Source organism: Balaenoptera borealis, assembly GCF_965194805.1.
Source record: "Balaenoptera borealis genome assembly, chromosome: 17".
In the NCBI taxonomy this organism is placed as follows: Eukaryota; Metazoa; Chordata; class Mammalia; order Artiodactyla; family Balaenopteridae; genus Balaenoptera; species Balaenoptera borealis.
This window is the reverse complement of record NC_138876.1, coordinates 29158841-29181272: the sequence shown is the minus strand read 5'-3', so window position 1 is coordinate 29181272 and position 22432 is coordinate 29158841. Positions and strand designations below refer to the sequence as shown.

Genomic DNA, 22432 nt, shown 5'->3' with positions numbered 1-22432 from the left:
GCTACAGTGCTGGACACCCTATGCCAAACAACTAGCAAGACAGGAGCATAGCCCCATCCATTAGCAGAGAGGCTGCCTAAAATCGTAATAAGGCCACAGACACACTAAAACACACCACCAGACGTGGACGTGCCCACCAGAAAGACAAGATCCAACCTCATCCAACAGAACACAGGCACTAGTCCCCTCCACCAGGAAGCCTACACAACCCGCTGAACCAACCTTAGCCACTGGGGACAGATACCAAAAAACAACGGGAACTACGAACCTGCAGCCTGTGAAAAGGAGACCCCAAACACAGTAAGATAAGCAAAATCAGAAGACAAAAAAACACACAACAGGTGAAGGAGCAGGGTCAAAACACACCAGACCTAACAAAAGAAGAGGAAATAGGCAATCTACCTGAAAAAGAATTCAGAATAATGATAGTAAGGATGATCCAAAATCTTGGAAATAGAATAGACAATATGCAAGAAACATTTAACAAGGATGTAGAAGAACTAAAGAGGAACCAAGCAACGATGAAAAACACAATAAATGAAATTAAAAATACTCTAGATGGGATCAATAGCAGAATAACTGAGGCAGAAGAACGGATAAGTGACCTGGAAGATAAAATAGTGGAAATAACTACTGCAGAGCAGAATAAAGAAAAAAGAATGAAAAGAACTGAGGACAGTCTCAGAGACCTCTGGGACAACATTAAACGCACCAACATTCGAATTATAGGGGTCCCAGAAGAAGAAGAGAAAAAGAAAGGGACTGAGAAAATATTTGAAGAGATTATAGTTGAAAACTTCCCTAATATGGGAAAGGAAATAGTTAATCAAGTCCTGGAAGCACAGAGAGTCCCATACAGGATAAATCCGAGGAGAAACATGCCAGGACACATATTAATCAAACTATCAAAAATTAAATATAAAGAAAACATATTAAAAGCAGCATGGGAAAAACAACAAATAACACACAAGGGAATCCCCATAAGGTTAACATCTGATCTTTCAGCAGAAACTCTGCAAGCCAGAAGGGAGTGGCAGGATATACTTAAAGTGATGAAGGAGAAAAACCTACAACCAAGATTACTCTACCCAGCAAGGATCTCATTCAGATTTGATGGAGAAATTAAAACCTTTACGACAAGCAAAAGCTGAGAGAGTTCAACACCACCAAACCAGCTTTACAACAAATGCTAAAGGAACTTCTCTAGGCAAGAAACACAAGAGAAGGAAAACACCTACAATAACAAACCCAAAACATTTAAGAAAATGGGAATAGGAACATACATATCGATAATTACCTTGAATGTAAATGGATTAAATGCTCCCACCAAAAGACACAGACTGGCTGAATGGATACAAAAACAAGACCCATATATATGCTGTCTACAAGAGACCCACTTCAGACCTAGAGACACATACAGACTGAAAGTGAGGGGATGGAAGAAGATATTCCATGCAAATGGAAATCAAAAGAAAGCTGGAGTAGCAATTCTCATATCAGACAAAATAGACTTTAAAATAAAGAATATTATAAGAGACAAAGAAGGACACTATATAATGATCAAGGGATCGATCCAAGAGGAAGGTATAACAACTGTAAATATTTATGCACCCAACATAGGAGCACCTCAATACATAAGGCAAATACTAACAGCCATAAAAGGGGAAATTGACAGCAACACAATCATAGTAGGGGACTTTAACACCCCACTTTCACCAATGGACAGATCATCCAAAGTGAAAATAAATAAGGAAACACAAGCTTTAAATGATACATTGAACAAGATGGACTTAATTGATATTTATAGGACATTCCACCCAAAAACAACAGAATACACATTTTTCTCAAGTGCGCATGGAACATTCTCCAGGATAGATCATATCTTGGGTCACAAATCAAGCCTTGGTAAATTTAAGAAAATTGAAATCGTATCAAGTATCTTTTCCGACCACAACGCTATGAGACTAGATATCAATTACAGGAAAAGATGTGTAAAAAATACAAACACATGGAGGCTACACAATACACTACTTAATAACGAAGTTATCACTGAAGAAATCAAAGGGGAAATCAAAAAATACCTAGAAACAAATGACAATGGAGATACGACGACCCAAAACCTATGGGACGCAGCAAAAGCAGTGCTAAGAGGGAAGTTTATAGCAATACAAGCCTACCTCAAGAAACAGGAAACATCTCGAATAAACAACCTAACCTTGCACCTAAAGCAATTAGAGAAGGAAGAACAAAAAAACCCCAAAGCTAGCAGAAGGAAAGAAATCATAAAGATCAGGTCAGAAATAAATGAAAAAGAAATGAAGGAAACAATAGCAAAAATCAATGAAACTAAAAGCTGGTTCTTCAAGAAGATAAACAAAATTGACAAACCATTAGCCAGACTCATCAAGAGAAAAAGGGAGAAGACTCAAATCAATAGAATTAGAAATGAAAAAGGAGAAGTAACCACTGACACTGCAGAAATACAAACGATCATGAGAGATTACTACAAGCAACTCTATGCCAATAAAATGGACAACTTGGAAGAAATGGACAGATTCTTAGAAATGCACAACCTACCGAGACTGAACCAGGAAGAAATAGAAAATATGAACAGACCAATCACTAGCACTGAAACTGAAACTGTGATTAAAAATCTTCCAACAAACAAAAGCCCAGGACCAGATGGCTTCACTGGCGAATTCTATCAAACATTTAGAGAAGAGCTAACACCTATCCTTCTCAAACTCTTCCAAAATATTGCAGAGGGAGGAACACTCCCCAACTCATTCTATGAGGCCACCATCACCCTGATACCAAAACCAGACAAAGATGTCACAAAGAAAGAAAACTACAGGCCAATATCACTGATGAACATAGATGCAAAAATCCTCAACAAAATACTAGCAAACAGAATCCAACAGCACATTAAAAGGATCATACACCATGATCAAGTGGGGTTTATTCCAGGAATGCAAGGATTCTTCAATATACGCAAATCAATCAACGTGATACATCATATTAGCAAACTGAAGGAGAAAAACCATATGATCATCTCAATAGATGCAGAGAAAGCTTTCGACAAAATACAACACCCATTTATGATAAAAGCCCTCCAGAAAGTAGGCATAGAGGGAACTTTCCTCAACATAATAAAGGCCATATATGACAAACCCACAGCCAACATTGTCCTCAACGGTGAAAAACTGAAACCATTTCCACTAAGATCAGGAACAAGACAAGGTTGCCCACTCTCTCCACTATTATTCAACATAGTTTTGGAAGTGTTAGCCACAGCAATCAGAGAAGAAAAAGAAATAAAAGGAATCCAAATCGGAAAAGAAGAAGTAAAGCTGTCACTGTTTGCAGATGACATGATACTATACATAGAGAATCCTAAAACTCCCGCTAGAAAACTACTAGAGCTAATCAATGAATTTGGTAAAGTAGCAGGATACAAAATTAATGCACAGAATTCTCTTGCATTCCTATATACTAATATGAAAAATCTGAAAGTGAAATTAAGAAAACACTCCCGTTTACCATTGCAACAAAAGGAATAAAATATCTAGGAATAAACCTACATAAGGAGACAAAAGACCTGTATGCAGAAAATTATAGGACACTGATGAAAGAAATTAAAGATGATACAAATAGATGGAGAGATATACCATGTTCTTGGATTGGAAGAATCAACATTGTGAAAATGACTCTACTACCCAAAGCAATCTACAGATTCAATGCAATCCCTATCAAACTACCACTGGCATTTTTCACAGAACTAGAACAAAAAATTTCACAATTTGTATGGAAACACAAAAGACCCCAAATAGCCAAAGCAATCTTGAGAACGAAAAATGGAGCTGGGGGAATCAGGCTCCCTGACTTCAGACTATATTACAAAGCTACAGTAATCAAGACAGTTTGGTACTGGCACAAAAACAGAAATATAGATCAATGGAACAGGATAGAAAGCCGAGATAAACCCACGCACATATGGTCACCTTATCTTTGATAAAGGAGGCAAGCATATACAGTGAAGAAAAGACAGCCTCTTCAATAAGTGGTGCTGGGAAAATTGGACAGGTACATGTAAAAGTATGAAACTAGAACACTCCCTGACACCATACACAAAAATAAACTCAAAATGGACTAAAGACCTAAATGTTAAGCCAGACACTATCAAACTTTTAGAGGAAAACATAGGCAGAACACTCTATGACATAAATCGCAGCAAGATCCTTTTTGACCCAGCTCCTAGAGAAATGGAAATAAAAACACAAATAAACAAATGGGACCTAATCAAACTTAAAAGCTTTTGCACAGCAAAGGAAACCATAAACAAGACCAAAAGACAACCCTCAGAATGGGAGAAAATATTTGCAAATGAAGCAACTGACAAAGGATTAATCTCCAAGATTTACAAGCAGCTCATGCAGCTCAATAACAAAAAAACAAACAATCCAATCCAAAAATGGGCAGAAGACCTAAACAGACATTTCTCCAAAGAAGATATACAGATGGCCAACAGACACATGAAAGAATGCTCAACATCCTTAATCATTAGAGAAATGCAAATCAAAACTACAATGAGGTATCATCTCACACCGGTCAGAATGGCCATCATCAAAAAATCTAGAAACAATAAATGCTGGAGAGGGTGTGGAGGAAAGGGAACACTCTTGCACTGTTGGTGGGAGTGTAAATTGATACAGCCACTATGGAGAACAGTATGGAGGTTCCTTAAAAAACTAAAAATAGAACTACCATACGACCCAGCAATCCCACTACTGGGCATATACCCTGAGAAAACCATAATTCAAAAAGAGTCATGTACCAAAATGTTCATTGCAGCTCTATTTACAATAGCCAGGACATGGAAGCCACCTAAATGTCCATCGACAGATGAATGGATAAAGAAGATGTGGCACATATATACAATGGAATATTACTCAGCCATAAAAAGACATGAAATGGAGGTATTTGTAATGAGGTGGACGGAGTTAGAGTCTGTCATACAGAGTGAAGTCAGAAAGAGAAAAACAAATACAGTATGCTAACACATATATATGGAATCTAAGGAAAAAAAAAAAAAAAAGGACATGAAGAACCTAGTGGCAAGATGGGAATAAAGACACAGACCTACTAAAGAATGGACTTGAGGATATGGGGAGGGGGAGGGGTGAGATGTGACAGGGTGAGAGAGTGTCATGGACATATATACACTACCAAATGTAAAATAGATAGCTAGTGGGAAGCAGCCGCATAGCACAGGGAGATCAGCTCGGTGCTTTGTGACCACCTAGAGGGGTGGGATGGGGAGGGTGGGAGGGAGGCAGATGCAAGAGGGAAGAGATATGGGAACATATGTATATGTATAACTGATTCACTTTATTTTAAAGCAGAAACTAACACACCATTGTAAAGCAATTATACTTCAATAAAGATGTTAAAAAAAAAAAAAAAGGAAGTCCATACAAATCTCCTCTAAATCCATATGTTTCTATCTTGCTAATGGCGAAACTATTCACCTAGTCACCTTAGCTAGAAACCTTAGTATCAAATTTGATTCTCTCTTTATTCTGTGAAATTAGTTACTTACTAAGTCTCATTGATTCTATTTTAAAAGTCTCTGGAATTCATTACACAAAAACCTTTCATCAGAACACAGTTTCTCATCTGCAATTGTTACAGTAGCCTTCTCCAATTCATTTCCTGCACTTCTGCAAGAATTATCTTAAATAAAGCAATTGCTTTAATTCACTGTCTGCTCAGAACCCTCAGATAACATCCAGACTTCTTAACATTGCACTCAAGACGTTTATCATTTGCACTCAAGCCTCCCTTTTCATCTTAAATTCCAACCACACCTCACACTAAGCACCTACTACTCAATGGTTCTCCAGGGATGGTACTGCTCCCCTAGGAGGTGCCTGGAAATTTTTAGGGACATTTTTTATTGTCACAGTGATTTGGGGGAATGAAGAAGATTTAACGAGCAGGGACTAAGAATGTTAAATGTCCAGCAATGCAGGCCAAGTTGCCTTGCCAAGATGCCAATAGCACCCCCAAAGGAGACTTCTTGTTTCCCAAACACATTATTTTTACAAACGTGTCGCTTCTTCTTCCCAGATTCTATATAACCTTCCTCTACTAGCTCTGCCTTCTTCCAAAATAACATTTTCCTTGGATGATAAAATTCAAACTCTCTTCTTACCTAAAGACCTCAGCTGATTTAATAGTCATGCACACAGTGTGTTAATTGGAGATAATTAAATCACTCCCATAACACACCAGTTGCCTGCTGATCTAGTACTTAGTGTACTGAATTATGATTAAACATCTTACCCATCTGTCATTTCATTCCATGTTCCCCTTTTTTCTCCTTCTATCCACTAAAATTTGAGCTCCTTAAAAAGGGGGATATTCCTTTGGTATCTTACTCATTTTTTTAAACTCCAATTTTTACCATTTACCCAGAAGTTAAGAATAATTATATAATGAGAAGTGACTTTTTGGACTAAAAGGTAAAAAATTGTACTTGCATTCCTATGTATAGAATGCCATACCCTAATAACCTTTTTGTGGTTGCTAAACTTAGAATACTTTGAAGTAAACTAAATATTTTAGTTACACCTTTTATCAGCAGTGGTGCTTTAAATTCATGTATTAAATTACAGATTAGACTAATTCAAGTATTACAAACTCAAGTATAAGAGAAAAAGAAGCTACAGACACTGTGGTAAACTCAAGAGGATGTTCCCAATATAAAGGTATTTAAATCCCTTTATTTTTTGATAAGTGCTGAGTGAGTATGCCTTACAAAGATCTGCCTACCATGCTTGTGTTTGAGATACATTCTATGAAAAAATACTTAGGTAATCTTAAAAAAGAAAAAGTGTGTGTATACAATATACTTCTATACAAGAGATAAAGTAAAAGTATTCTTATACCACCCCACTTATTTTTTTTCAGTTTAAGCTTAAACTATTTCTGTAGCATATTAAAATTGTACTCTTTCTTAATCAAAATTTTCAACTTAACTCCCCCTAAGTTGCATAAACAATAAATAGGGTGGACAAAAGTTGACTGCTCACTTGCACATCTGTTCATATCTGGGGCTCGGTGTCCATAGTACCCGGATGGGCAGGAATGCAGGCACTCTCCATACTGGCGCATGCCTTCTCTTCGAAGAAAGAAGAATAACTTCTGTTGACATCGGCTGCACCCATTGTCCTTTGAACAAGACAAGCATCCCTTGCAAATGGGATTTGATACATAACTAGCTGTAAAAGAAAAAAGACAAAATACATTTAAATATGAATATGATCAGACTTCTGGTCAATGCAACATGCTGAAAAGACAAGTGTCTCTTGTCCTTTTACTTTAATCACATAGAAATGCTAAACAAAATAACCTCTGCCACCCTCCAAAAAAAAATGGTTAATACACAACCAAACTTAGAAACAAAGAGGAAACCCAGAGACAGAGTTGAGGCTGGAAGCTCAAACTGAATGGCTCATGGAGGTGCTAGAGCAGACAGAGGCAGACCTCAGGGCAGGGTCCTGAGTCCAGACCAAGAAATATGCATGTAGAATCACGTTGCTATAAACTTGAAACTAACACACTATCATAAATCAACTATACGTCAATATAAAAAAGAAAAGAAATAAGCATGTAAAGAGCTGATGCTTGTCTCTATGGAGACTGGAGTCATAAAGGCTTGTGTGTCCATGGAACAAGCACTAGAAGCCCCCACTTCCAGCTGGCCAGAGAAGAGATTTCCAACCCTGGATTGGGGCATAGAGGACGTGAGCACAGGAGAGAAAAATATAACCCATAAGAAAAAGCTACCCCAAACCTACGAGACATTCAAGTGTGGTATCCAAGTTTAAATCATCAATGTAGTATGGGGTCCCTAAGTCAAGAGGTTAACATAAAATACTTGCCCAGACCCAGCAAAATCCACAAAGAAAAAAGTATGAAACAACCCTACAGAAATTTTCTACAATCCTGAGACCTGGGACATTCATGGAAAACCATCTTAACATCAAAATGAACAAATCACATGTGCAAGCAAACCTCAATGAGCAAGAGTCAGTCTGAGTAAGAGATTTCATACCTAAAGAATCAGAAATAACAGTACCATCTGAAAATGACTTTAAAATGAGTATCTTTAGAGTATTTGAAGAGATGAAATGACTAGAAATCACATGGGAAGAAGCAGTATCATAAAATGTGCAAATTAGAAAAGTTAAAATTCTAAAACTGAAAAAAATTCTAAGGACAAGTTGAATGGTAGACTGGGAGAGGGACTTAACTAGAAAACAGGCTTAAAGAACTGTGGCACAAAACAAGATATAAATATTAAAAAGGTAAGAAGCATGTAAGAAAAAACAGTATCTGAAATATATGAACCTTATGAAGTTCACTACAGCTAGTGACAAAAATGGTAATTTAAAAGAAAACAAATTCTGTTTCTAGCCCTGGTATAAAATTCAGAAATGATACAATCTGAAATCCCAGTATAATTTCTAAAGTATGAAAAGTTCATGTAAGGTCATAAGCTTAAGGCCACACTAACTTCATTTTATTGAGTTAACCCACAAAAGAAATAAGAGAAGGAATAGAAAATTCATCAATTATTGAAACTTTCTGCTTTGAGACTACATCCTATTTGCCCTACATATAATCTTTATTGCATATAAAATTAATACCAAGCCAACAGTATTCATACTAGCAGCTATACAACAAAGTATACTGTATACCACACCAGTCTTTATTTATAATGATTTAACATCCACTATATTTACAACTACTTGCAGCAGATCTACATAGGTTTCAGTTCCACAACATGCTCTCCCCACTTCTCCTGGGCTCTCCCTGACTTGTTCTTGCAGCCTCTCTTCCAGAGAGATCCCCAAACAAGGGCTTAGTCTAACCTTTCAGAGAAGGGGCCAAAGAAGAACCAAGACACTCAGGACCAGAAATCATGGCCAAGATGACCCTTTCAATTGGCCATTAAGATCTACTTCTTCCCACTTATTCCAGGACTTTGTTCTATCAACTGTTCAAAACTTCTTTTATTTACATAGTGAATCTATGTTAGAGACTTTCTCTTGCTTGCAAACCTATCTATGCTTCCCAACTAATTTCTTATTTACCACCTTATTTTCTTAAACCTGCAATTGTGGAGCAAAAAAGAATCAATTCAGATGAAAAATCACCTCCTCAGATAAAATTCCTAATAAAATTTTGGCAAACTTTCCAGATACCCCTTTATATGTGTACGCATATACAATATTTATAATATGTATGCATATACAATATTTATAATATGCAATTGGTATTTTTCATAACTGTGATCAGACTTTACATGAAGTATGATAACTCGCTCAATTTCAATCAAGTTGTGAGCATCTTCTCATATCAATGAATCAGACCAATATCACTCATATTTCTCGGAAGTGTCAGTTTTATCTGCAGCCTCAACCTACTATCCCCACCCATGTAATTATCCCCAACACTGCTTTTATGAAGACCACAACTGGTTTTCAGATCCTCAATTCAAGACCTCATTCTCAGTCTCTTGTCCTCCCAACTCCTGTAGCTGGGTCATTACTGAAAGTTTTCTTCCTCTTCTAGATTAATGATAATGTCTCCTTCTAAAGACTTAATTCCAACCCTCCCTCTTGTAATTTCCACTAATCTTCTCATAAGTCAGGCCCTTATTACTTCTCACTTAGACAGTTATAGTGCCCCAACTCCCCACGTACCTCTCTCTACATTCTATTGTTGGCTCAGCTTTTCTGCTTTTATTTTCATCATAGGATTTCTGTTATCCCTTACTCTCATGAAATAATTATGACTTATAAAGCATTTTCACATAGCCAACTGGAAATAAGGTTATAGACTATGTACAATTTCCCTAGCTGCCTTCTGAAGAGGTTTTATTCTGACATTTTGTTATTAGTGTCCTGAGTAGGTTGTAAGGAGTGAGTATGTAAGTTTCAAAAACTAGGACACAGACCAACTTTTGTGTAAGGAAGAGGTAAAAACTGAGAGTGGGCTGGGTAGGGTGAAGAACACGGGATGAAAGGAACAGAACTAGGAAGACTCAGCAGCTGTATGATGGATGAAATGGCTTTGGCAGAGGAAGTGGTGACTGGGGAGAACCCAACTCATTTTAATTTTCAGGGCTGCCTAAGAACATAACCCACCTTAAGCACAAAGACCCTGTGGCATGATATTGGGGGAAGCAATTTATGACTCTCTTGTGAAAGAAAAAGTCCTTATGTAGGAGCAACCAGGAGACTAAGGCAAGGGCAGGAGCTGCTGGCTGGAGCTGCATCAAAGGCAGCCCCACACTGCAGGGTCCTCTGCAGCACGTCTAAGAATAGTTCACTGGCTGCCTTTTGCTCTGCAACTTAACTACAAATATGAAAAGGTAATATCAAGGTTATCCAAATCCCAAACTTAGCTTCATAAGTAAAAGGAGAATTTAGAAGATTTACATACATAGCAAAACAGTTTAAGGAGAAGGTTCTCTGTACCACAGTCATCACAAAGTAAAACTGAAGCTATACTTACTTTCAGTTCAAAAGTTAAACCAAGAGCTCTTTATCACTATAAATCACACTCTGTAGTAAGAAGTATGGAGAAAAGAGAATTACAGAGCTAAGAGAATCATCATAAATTAAAGGCTTTTTGTTTTGTTTTACGTATCAGAAGCCAACTTTCATCCTGACCACAAAGATTTCAGAGTCAACAAATTGTACTCTACATTTTTTAAAAGGTATTCTTAAAATCAATAAAGCATTGCTTTATTTACTTGAACCTTAACTGACAATGAAAATGAAATAGGGAATACTTACCTGAGTCCATATCTTAGATATCTTTATAACCCTACACAGGAGGAATTCTCTTAAAACAAAAGTGATGTGAGCCACACCCAACCTAAGTGCTCTCTCTTCCCTTCCCCCAATCTTCTTCAACCGTGCTCCTCAATACTGAAGGACAAGAACACATGTAATTTTGGCAATTTGAAGCTTTGTGCCCCAAACCTCAAATGGACTTTTTGGTTTAATTAACCGTTGTCCAGTGTCAACTATCCTAGTCATCTCTATGTTGTAAATCAACAGCTTAATTCAACAAGAACTTCTTCATCCATTATATGGTGACTACACCAATCTCTGTATCTAAAGCCAGGCAAAAATAGACCTTTAAGCATGACTAGAGTAATTTATTTTGTCAGGATCTTAATAAGTCAAATGGCTCTGCCTATTTCTATGAGATTTAATTCAAGTGTGCAGGTGAATAAACAAATCTTAATTCCCAGCTTTGATGACCATGTTTATTTGCTCTCCCCGTAAGCTTCAACTTTTCCAGCCCTAAAGCCTGCTGAGATCCAGAGCCTCGTCACTCCAACCAAAACACTTTTCTAAATCTAGATCAGATCCACCCAAAATCCTAAAGATGAAATACATCACATAAAACATTAAAAATCTTCAAAAAGGTGCTAGACAGTGGTGTAAACACAAATCCACACACATCTCCCTGACAGGGAAAGGAATATATGGATATAGAAAACAAAAATCATGAGGCAGAAACCAGGTAACAATTACTTATATCACTAAGTATATAAGGAGAAAAAAACAGTATAAGTAAAACTCTTTACTCTTGATTCTAATTATCTGATTTGTATTCCTCTTAAATTGCAAAGTAAGTTTGGTTTTTCATGAATCCTGATATTTTAAGTTTGATCCTTTGTTAAGTCAAACCCAGTTATTCACATTTTATCCCACAGAACATTTTATGTAGGTGTTGAGTGCCCATCTGTTTCTAATATACTCCTAATACTTTTTAAAAGTGTTCCCCTGTTTCTGGAGTAGGCCCTGCCAAACAAGAAGAAATCTAAATTCCTGCTAGGTGAAGGCATCCATTCCTGACAAAGAGTACAGATTTCTAATCCTGAAAATAATGGGACTGAACAATGGGCTGTTGGCATCTTAGCCTCACTCCATATTTGCAGGTTAAATAATGTTACAAGTTCAACAGCTTTTTAAAAAATGAAAAACTACTATTAACTTCATTGATCAATCCTATCATAAAATTGCTAATATATTTATCTCTGCCCAATCCCAAATTCAAGATATATATTTAGAAACAAAAACCCTATCCCTGGCACCAATGACAGGGAACTTGCATGTCAGATCCTATATAAATCAAGTCGGGCATAGATCCTTCCACTACAGCTTGGCAACACTGGGATAAAAAACCGTGTAATCATGTGTACTCCCAAGCTCAAACTCAACTAAGCAATCAAGGTTGTGAATTAAGAAGCCACTCAAGATTTGACCAAAATGAGAAATGCCTATCTTAGGATACTTTCCTTAGTTTTACATTAAATTGTAAGTATTTATAGAAAATAAAATATGTAATCTGATCTTTGATGCAAAGACAACAAATTTTAACACTCTGGATGTTCACCATTATAATCATTATGCCTTAGAAAATAGATGTTAAAATTAACAATGTTAATAAAGCTCTGACAGAGATAAATTTCTAAATGTCCATTAAAGTTTTAGAGGAGGTAAAATAACAGGAATTTAGTCTAGAAAAACTTTTGAGAATAAAGGGCAAAAGTGCCAAAAATTCCAAAATTTTATAACCTGTAGAATTAAACCATATTTTCTCAGAATCTCTTTATCTTTTATCATGAGTCCTTCAATAGATACCAATATTTTTAGGAAAAAGGTTTACAAAACTTTTAACTTCTCAAAGACGTACTAGCTTTGAGAAACCCATATTAATTGGCTGCCTGAAAATGTTATTAGTTGATAATTAATACCATTGTTTATCCACCTAAAACATGTTAATTAGGAATGAAAGACTGGATATATCCTTATCTTCAGAAGTATTCCTTAGGAAAATAGTATTTCTAAAGATTTATAAGCCTCCCAAAATATTGAAATCATCTCTAGAGATGAATATTCTTAATGACATCAGGATTAAAGGAATTTAATCAGATGATTTTGCTGCTCCTACCAAAGTGTGTTTCTCACTGTATAAAAACTCAAAGCTACTAGATTTTAAAATATGGAGGGAGAAAGTTAAGTAGAATTACAGGTTTATTTTAACACATGAAGTGCTAACATCTTCAGAAAAAATGAGGAAAAGGACCACAATTGTAAGGTACTGATTACTTGCCAGTGCCAGCACTACATGAGTCATAATCCTTATAGATTGGCACCTCAGAAGTACAGTTACAACCACGATTAACCATGGCTGTAGTGTGGTTAACTGGACGGGATATTTCTTTTTTTTTTTTTTTTTTTTACACATCACAAGGAAGCAGAAAGCCTGGATGAGGCATGTGTCATGCATGCTTCAAGTATAAATTAACTAAGATGTCTCAGGGAAGCCCAGAATACTCAATAAGGGCAGGTCAAGGAAAGAGGATGAGCTAAGATATGGTTGCAAAATAAATGTGGATGAAATCTTACATAAGTATGTTTGAGGGCACAACGGACCTATCCAGAACATGATAGAACACATTCCCCTTCTAATTTAACACATCATCATTAATATTCAAGAGAGTCTGCCAGAACTGGAGGAAACTAAAAGAATGTACCAAAGCAGTCACTGCAATCATCAGAGGAAAAAATTACTTTGGTTCAACACATTTTACCTTGAGACAAAGCAGTATCCCTTCAACATATTTCACCCAAAACGTAAGCAGCTGAAGCAGATGCAGGTCGCACATCTGGTGATAGGAGCCAGAGATTTCCCAAAAGAGCTTCTGGATGCACATCTTACATTCAATGCAAGGTACTTAAGTGGTTTTTTTTTTTTTAATCAGAATCCATCAGGTCTTGATCCTCAGGGTTCAGCACCACAGAGAGAAGCTCAAGGAAAGATGAAATGAGCACTTTGATGTGCCAGTTCTATGTACTGATCAACTAAACATGAAGTAGAACACAAGAATCTGAGTGAATTAAATGGGACCCAGAAACAGGTTTCCAAAAACAGTCATTAACGCCCAGTGTCAAGTAAAAAGACACAATAAAAGATAAAAGTAGCTATGTATAGACTCTAACAAAAAATTAAAATCATGAGCCCTCAAGTTAGCATATACAATTCCCCAAATGGTGCAGTATTTCTATAATTAACACTCACTGTCGAAGCCAAGCCCTGTAAGAATTACTCCTCTTCCCCCCACACCCCCGCTACAAACTCTGACACAAAAGTCTTAATGCATATTCCCATGCTAGATGTTAACTCTGACAGGTAACAGGGGAATATATACAATTAAGGGTCAGAACACCCGCATCCCCAAACTAAACTATTAACATGAGCAAAATACCAGAATCATAAGCTCTTCAGCTTCTACAACTGCTAACACCAGTAACATTAATTAGCTGATGAAGTCAGAGAAAAATATAAGATGGTTTGAGATTGCTCATTTTCCCAAAGATATATGATGTTTTGAAACAAGGGAAGACTCATATTTTATGTTGTATAAAATAAGCCACCTGCTTGAATCCGTGACAGAGAAAAAAATTTACTCCATAAAACTGTTCTAATGCCAGAGGAAAAGTAAGCGTAAAGTCATAACGTATGGGATCCTCTAAACTGTGGCTAGAAACTGCTGTGTAGTATAGATTACTCATGCCAAGGGTTGGCTTGGACTTTCACAACATACTTAAAAGACCCTGTGGAAATGTTGACAGAATGTTGGTGCTAATGGTAACTCCAACATGAGCAGATCTAAATAGATACATTTATGAAGATTGTGAAACCACCACTTTCACATGGTCCCATGTTTACACAAGGAGATAATCCAATTATTTAAATAGAAAACAGCAAACTGCTCATAAACAGAGCCAGATTTTTACTCCATAAAGTACTTAAATACTTCTTATACTAACACTACTTCGAAATAGTTTTGCATACTTCCTAAGTACTGTAACTTAAGTGCCCATAGCGTCTGACCTACCCAACTGCCTATAGGAAAAACTAATAGAATATAAACTAACTCCTGCTTATTTCATGATTTTAATTTTAAAACAATAAATGGAAAGCCAACTGGATGGCTTATTTGGTGTCATAAACACAGCCCTCAAGAACCACCAGTGCCATAACTAACCAGATTAAAGACTCCATGTGTTTTAGATGTGGAAACTCCCATGGATTATACCACTGTGTTTTAAAATTGAGAATGAACACTATTAGCTACACTGTTCTAGAGAAAGGTCTCTTCAAACAAAGATAATAAAAAAAAATTTTTAAGTTGCCTTAATGAAAAACACACTAACAAACCCTTCGGGTTGACAAACATTATTATGTAACAATTATTCCAGAATACACTACAATGCAAAAAAAGGTGAAAGCTTTATTATACTCAGTGTAGGTTGCTGTGGGTAAAATATTACTTATGCTAATAAAAATCAGAATGATTCACTACTAAATCTTCAGACCTACAAAGGATTTAGTTCTCAGTAATTTTTAAATCAATTGTCTGTATTTAATATTTATCAACAGTTCATTTTAACATGCTTTGTCAGTTTGCTAACTTCATAGCAATCAATACCTTAGACACAGTTTGAAATCTAGCCGCTTAACCATTCTTGTTCTAAGAAGTTATGTCTATTCAGAACAAGAAGAAATGAAAAAGAGAAAAGTCAAAATGGGGGTGGGGAAAGAAAAGAAAATGAACTTGGGGAAACATTCTAAGTAATGTTTATTACTCATAATTTCTGTTTATCAAAAGTGAATAAACAGATCAGAGAGTTTAAGAAACCCTTCCAAACTCATACAGTTTGCTAGTGACAAATTTAAATCCAGTTCTGACCTCTGATTTCAAAAGCCATGCTTTTAATTTCCTCATTAAGAGATATATGTACAGCACCTAGGGAAAAAATGCATTGTACCATGATTAAAACTGTGAGAACTTTCTTTCAAATTAGGCTGTACCCTTGTAATTTGCTCACTGCCCCTGTGCTCTGTTTTTAGCTACAGCAAAATAATCAAAGTTCCTTTTGGTGATTAGCCACTAAGAGTACTATACTAATTCTTTCCTAACATAACTAGGACTATATTAAGTCTCATAAACCAACAAAATTAGGATGTCATCCACAAAAACACTTCAGAGTCAAACTGCTGATACAGCAAAAAGGATAATGGGGGAAACTGAGTTACAGGTTTCTTCTGGCAGAGGTTAAAGAGAAATCTTCAAAATTATAAATGGAAAGTCTTTAACTGTTTGGGCATACAGCAAAAAGCCAGCACTCTTTACTCCAATTGACAAGTTCAAAGAAAAAACATCACCCCAAACCATGCAATTTCCTGCAAATGGGCCACTCTCCTCACTGTCTTTGAAGACAAATCGTGTCCTGGCCAAGGGGCCTTTGAAGTAACACAGCAAGCATACCTATGTAATTAGAAAGGCTCGGTACGCCATCCAAATGAGCAAAACTAGACTTTAAAGATGCGCTAAAGTGAAGAGGCTGGACTGACAGCCTGACACAAAGAGTTTGAGAGCAGTTTGCCCCTGCTCACTAACCATAATTCTCCTTCACTCCCTCCAAGCCTCAGAAGCCAAAAGCAAACTCCATATGCACTACTGGGAAACTGTAAATAGTGTTTGGTCACTCTCAAAAATGTGGCAAAACTGTATGTATGCATGTTTACAGACATAGATGTGTATATACATACCTACACTTATGCATGTGTATATAAATGTATGCATATACTATTTTTCTGAACCATTTGAGTATAAGTTGTAGACATTACACTCTTTTACCTCTAAATTTGTGTTCAGTATGTATTTCCAAAAACAAGGACATTGTCTTATAATATCAGCCGTATTCATATGATCCAATGCTATTTTCTAACCCCCAGTCCATATTCAATTATCCCAATAATGTCCCTTATATCTACTATTTTCCTAGACTAGAATTCCATCCAAGATTATGCATTGCATTAGGTTGAACTATTTCTTCAGTCTCCTTTAATCTGCAACAGTTCCACTTTCATGAGCTTGACATTTTGGAAGATCAGTTATTTACAGAATATCTATTTGGCTGACTGATCTCACATTTTGGGGATTACGTATGAATTGATGTTATGTTCTTTTCTCGTGCAGGTCAAGAGGCACTTGATGAATTTGGTTGCATTACTGGTGATATTAACTTTGATCCCTTGACTAAGGTGGTGTCGGTCAGGTTTCTATACTATAAAGTCACTATTTTTCCCTCTATAAGAAGTATTTTTTTTTTTAGGAGATATAGTGAAACTATATACATATCCTGTTCTTCAAACTTCCACACACTGGTTTTGGCATCCACTGGTGATCCTTGCCTAAATCAACTATTCTTCTGATGGTTATCAAAGGTGATTTTATAACTCCATCATTCTTCTCCATTTATTAGGGGATGTTCTAGTGTTAGGAAGAGCTTTCCCTTCTCCTTCATTTATTTCTCTGCTTGTTTGTTTATATCAGTAGGGAATCACAGATTTTATTCAGTGTACTATCATCTGTTACTGTAATCTATGCTCAACTTATCCTAGATTTGTTCACTGAGAGCCCTTTAAGGTGCTGTGGATTTTAAGTTGCATTTTATGTGCATGCTACCAAGTGCTTAGGGGTAGAGAAGGAGGAGATCAAATTTATCCTGGAAGAGCTAAGAAATAGGTGGTAAGATGAGTTGCCAGTTGGAGCAGGAGCTTACCATTTGGAGGGGGATATCCCAAGGAGAGAACTAGTACGGGCACAGGTGTCTGCACAGGACTGGGGGATGCTGAACTCTTTGTCCTTGTATGTCTGATAAATCTTGGCCTGTCTTATTGACAATCTATCTTTCAGACAATAGCAAAAGGAGCCACTCAATACTTAACTTGGATACAAGAAAGAATTTGCTAAGAATATGGAAACTATGATGTTACAATGGGGTTTATAAGAGTAGAATATACAGAAACTGCGACCCTAGAAGTAAAATCCAAGACTTCAACAATGGATTTTTTTTTAAGTTTGGAAGGATACAGGTTTGGCTTTGCAGCCAACATTTCTAAGTTAGAAGAGGAATTAAGAGGATATTTTCAAAATAAGAATCTACTTACATAATCCCAATGGGAAAAGAAATGAATGATATTCTATTAGAATTCAATAAGGTTTCATAGGAAGTCCTCTGATGAATTCAAACATTTTAAGCAACATGTACAAAAGGATACATTCAGGAGAAAAATAGGTTAGTCACAAAGAAATGTGAGGAAGGCTAAATTTTCCTAAGGTTTATAGGGAACTTTTTTTTTAGAGCAAAATTTACAAGATGAAATTGTTCAGTCCAATTATTAAGATATAACGTAATACTAGATGAAAGAGGTAGAAAAACTTATTTTCTGCTTTCATTTTGTATTTATTAAAAATAAAGACCTTCAAAGTGAAAAGGGAAAAAAAATCACAGCTTAAGGAAAAAATATTGACTACAAGATAAGCAAGAAGACCCTAATGAATATATCCTTATTTTTTAAATATTGAGAAATTGATTCCTGAAAAAAAAAAATAATGGAGGGCTTTAAAGAAGGGAAATGAATCGATGTCTGATTTTCAATAAGTTGGGAAAACTGAATTTCAAAAACTCCAAATTTTAGAAGAGGCTTTAGGACACCAGGGTTGTAAGCACTTATAGCTTAAAATAATTATTATAAACACCTATCACGGTGTTTATGTCAATAAGAACAAGTCCTGTCAAAATTAACCTCATTATTTTTAAAAAATCACAATTTTCCTTGCTTTCTCTCCCTATCTATATATCAACATCTATATCTATGTCTCTGTCTATATACACACAGATCTACAGATAGAAAGATATAGAAATAGCACACTCATATTTGGTAAACTACGTATAAGTAAGTTGCAGACACCACAATACTTCACATGAAATTCTTCTGCATGCACCTTCTGAGAATAAGGACATTTTCTTACATAATCACAATACCATTGTCAGATGTCAGAAAATTTATCATGGGTAAAATAATATTTTATGGTGTTTATGATCATACTTCATCAGCCATCCCAAAAATGTCTTTCCATCTATCCAGACACCAATCAAGGACTGTGCATTGCATTTGGTTTGTTTCTTTAGTCCTTTTAATTCAGAACACCTCCCCCATTATTTTTTGTCTTTCTTGACATTGAGATTTTTAGAGTCCAAGCCAGCTGTCTTGTAGAATATCCTACAATCTGCATTTGAATGACTGTGGCCACATAATTAGATGCACCATTCTGCCATCATTAATAAGATAATTTAATTCAGACAGAAATCATCACCATCCTACCACCATTAGGTGAAAGCTTATTGGGAAAAAATATCACCCAAGAGATTACTTACTAATTCCAAAGGGAGAAGTTCCCTTTATGATGAAGAGATTTGGCAGACTCCACATTAACCAAGGGATCAAACTGAGTATCACCAAAAATGGGACAAACTGCCTCATGTGCTTCCTGATGTGATGAAATGGGAAGCACACATCTGTCAAGAATTCTTGTCAATAGATACTTCTTCTAATTACTTTGTAATCACTAAGTCTCCAATTTCATTTTCAGGGATCCTGAACTTGATATTGCAGAAACCTGTTTCTTCCTCTTTATTCTTTTCATTTTTACTCACAGTATCCTGAGAGCAACATATTTCAAAAAGGATTGTAGCAAAAGAGGAAACTAAGGAGACAGTAGACAGAGATTAGGAGGCATTGGGTGTCGTCTCACCATAAGAGCCAATCATTAGGCTCATACACACAGGCACACACCTATGCACAGACGTGTGCATGCAAGCCCATACACCCCAAGGGAATAGAGGAGGGGGGACATTAGCTACTCTCTGGGAAAATCATTCCATCATTGTGGTATAGAAGCATTTCTAGGGCCACCCCACATGGCTATACTCTACACAGCTCTGGGGGACACTGTTCACATAGAGCAGTTCTGCCTCAATTTATAAAGCAAAGGCTCCCACCTGATGACCATGAGCCCCTATGCAGTCTGTAGAAGTACTTTGTTTTACTCACAACATATCTGTTCCTCTAAATTTTTTAATGGAAATTCAGATTTCTTGCTTTTTTCTTGAATAATCCTATGGTATGGCCCACATTCCTGCTTGATAACCATCAACTGAGCTGTATGGCAGTTGCCTGCATCAAACGCCCCGTCCACTTCAGCTCATCACTCTCCATGGTCTAACACATGACCAACTTCATGCACAGAGCAGCCACCTGGCCTCCGGGGATCACCTTCCACAAAGGAGACAAGACGCTCAAGTTCATGCTATCATGAACAACATTTTCCTAACATTCAATTCACTTACTAACTGGGAGGTGTACGTCACCTCACAGACCAGTGCAACTTTCTCTTTGTGAATTTATAATCATGAAATAGCAGCTTTTTCACTGTAACCTAGGAGAGAGCAGTCGGCATAAAGAGAAATAATGTTATTATTTAAGTAATATCAGTGAAAACCAAAATTAGATTCAAGAATTAAACTATTATAAACATATTTAAATGTACCCAAATTTCACACATATGTAATAAAAAATCACTTTGTAAAATGGTTTGCTTATTTTAAAATCTATGTTAATAAAGCAAAAGAATCTCCTGAAAGGCTGTGTGACAGAAACAGCAAAAAAAAAACTTACTAAACAAAGGAACAAACCGGAAAAAATTATAGCAACACACAAAAAAAGGGTAGATTTTTTTGTGTATATTGAATACTTGCAGATCAACATGGAGAATGGTCCTTTTAGAAGAGGAAGTAGGGAATATAAACAAACTATTAAAAATTCATCAAAGAAACGGAAGAATGTACGTGAAAATATGTTCAAACTCACTAGTGACAAAAAATACAAATTAAAATAAGCAGTCAACTTCATCGTATATTAAAGTTTAGGAGATTGATGATTAAAAACTATCAGTAAGCATTTAGAAAATGACAACCTCATATACTCCTGGCGGTAATGTAAATAAGTACAAATCTTCTAGAGTATAGTTTAGCAATATTATACTTTTCCTTTGACCCACCAATGTCACTTTCAGGAATCCTATGGAAAGAAATGGACAAATACATAAAGATACACAATTCACATCACAGCATTTGTTTTAATGGTGAAAAGATAGTAAAGAGCCAAAATGTCCATCAATAGAATACTGAATAATTTATATCAGATCTAAAATATTGACTTTAAAGATCATTTATTATACACAGAAATGTTAGTTAACATGCAAAGAAGGCTCTTTTCATATAGAAAAATGTAAGAAGGCGGATTATAAAAATAATGTAAGACTCTATTTAAAAACACATACATGTGTTTAATATTACACATATTATTACACATATTATTATCATACATGGCATGATATTCTGCAGTATGAACTTTTTTTCTTTTAAGTTCATTCTTAGTCCTTAGGTTTTTCTTTATTCAAATATACAAGTGGCATTCACTGGCTCAGGGAAGAATTTCTCAAAGAAAGAAGTGCAAATGCTCAAATTTTAAGTTTCCAAATGCTATTTTAAAACTCTTAGAAGAGACAAAACCTTCCCATTCCTTTAATTTCATTGCGTTATGAGACACTGAGTTCTGAGTTTCAAAAACAGGAGACAAATTTCACAGAGAAAAAAAGTTTCTGTCTTAAATAAGCATGGAAGACTATCAGAGCCAATTACCTGCTTAGACAGGATAAAGACCCCATGAATTGGGGATGTAGGAGGGAGGGAGAAGAGAACACTCAGTTTAGGTTGAGTGGGTCTCTACAAAGAGTCATATGCCCTAACCTTGGGGGAAATGGTTGCACGAAAGAATATTCATATCCTGTCCTGATAAATTAGGGAATCAGAACGGAAGATATTTGTGAAACCTAAGAAAGTAGGAGTGCCCAGGTGTGTGCCTCCAACCTGGACACTTAGAGCCTTGGGATGGAGACATGGGAGTGAGGCATTTGGGGCAGAAAGGGCCTGAGAAAGCCTCTCAAGCCCAAAGCGGTCTAGGAAAACATCCAAAATAACCTCACATCTCAAGAAGAGCTCAGAGACGGTGGAGAGAGACCACAGGCCAGGGACAGCCTCACAGGACAGAAGACGCGGATTTCGTGGACATGAATTCATTCCCTGACAGAAGGTATGCAGAGCTAGACACGGAAGAGTCAAACCAACGCTAACCGCACACAGCAGTGGAGAGTGGCATCAGGATGACGGAGGCCCTCCACTGCTTTCTCTCCCCAGATAAACTTTATGCAAACCTTGCTGAGAAGCAGGTGGATGGAGAAGGAGGGAAGGCCAGAGCTCATCTGGTGATGAAAATGGAAAAACACTTAATTGACAGAGTATATGAATTTACCAGGATTAATTTTCCACTACTAAGAAGAACAAGGCCTCGAGATAGACAC

The 22432-nt window shown here is 36.4% G+C and overlaps 1 protein-coding gene and 1 long non-coding RNA gene across 3 annotated transcripts in view; both read right to left on the bottom strand.

Annotated features, from left to right (window-relative positions):
- LOC309615187 overlaps positions 1-22432 on the bottom strand; it is a 571459-nt gene that overhangs the window by 149718 nt on the left and 399309 nt on the right. The window lies entirely within an intron of this gene.
- RSPO2 (R-spondin 2) overlaps positions 1-22432 on the bottom strand; it is a 179974-nt gene that overhangs the window by 101408 nt on the left and 56134 nt on the right. Inside the window, exon 2 of one of the 2 annotated variants that reach the window (XM_082364462.1) lies at positions 7095-7279. In XM_082364462.1, the coding sequence (XP_082220588.1) occupies positions 7095-7279 (185 nt within the window). Of the gene's footprint in view, positions 1-7094; positions 7284-22432 lie in introns of both variants that reach the window. The other variant, XM_082364461.1, reaches the window with a different exon arrangement.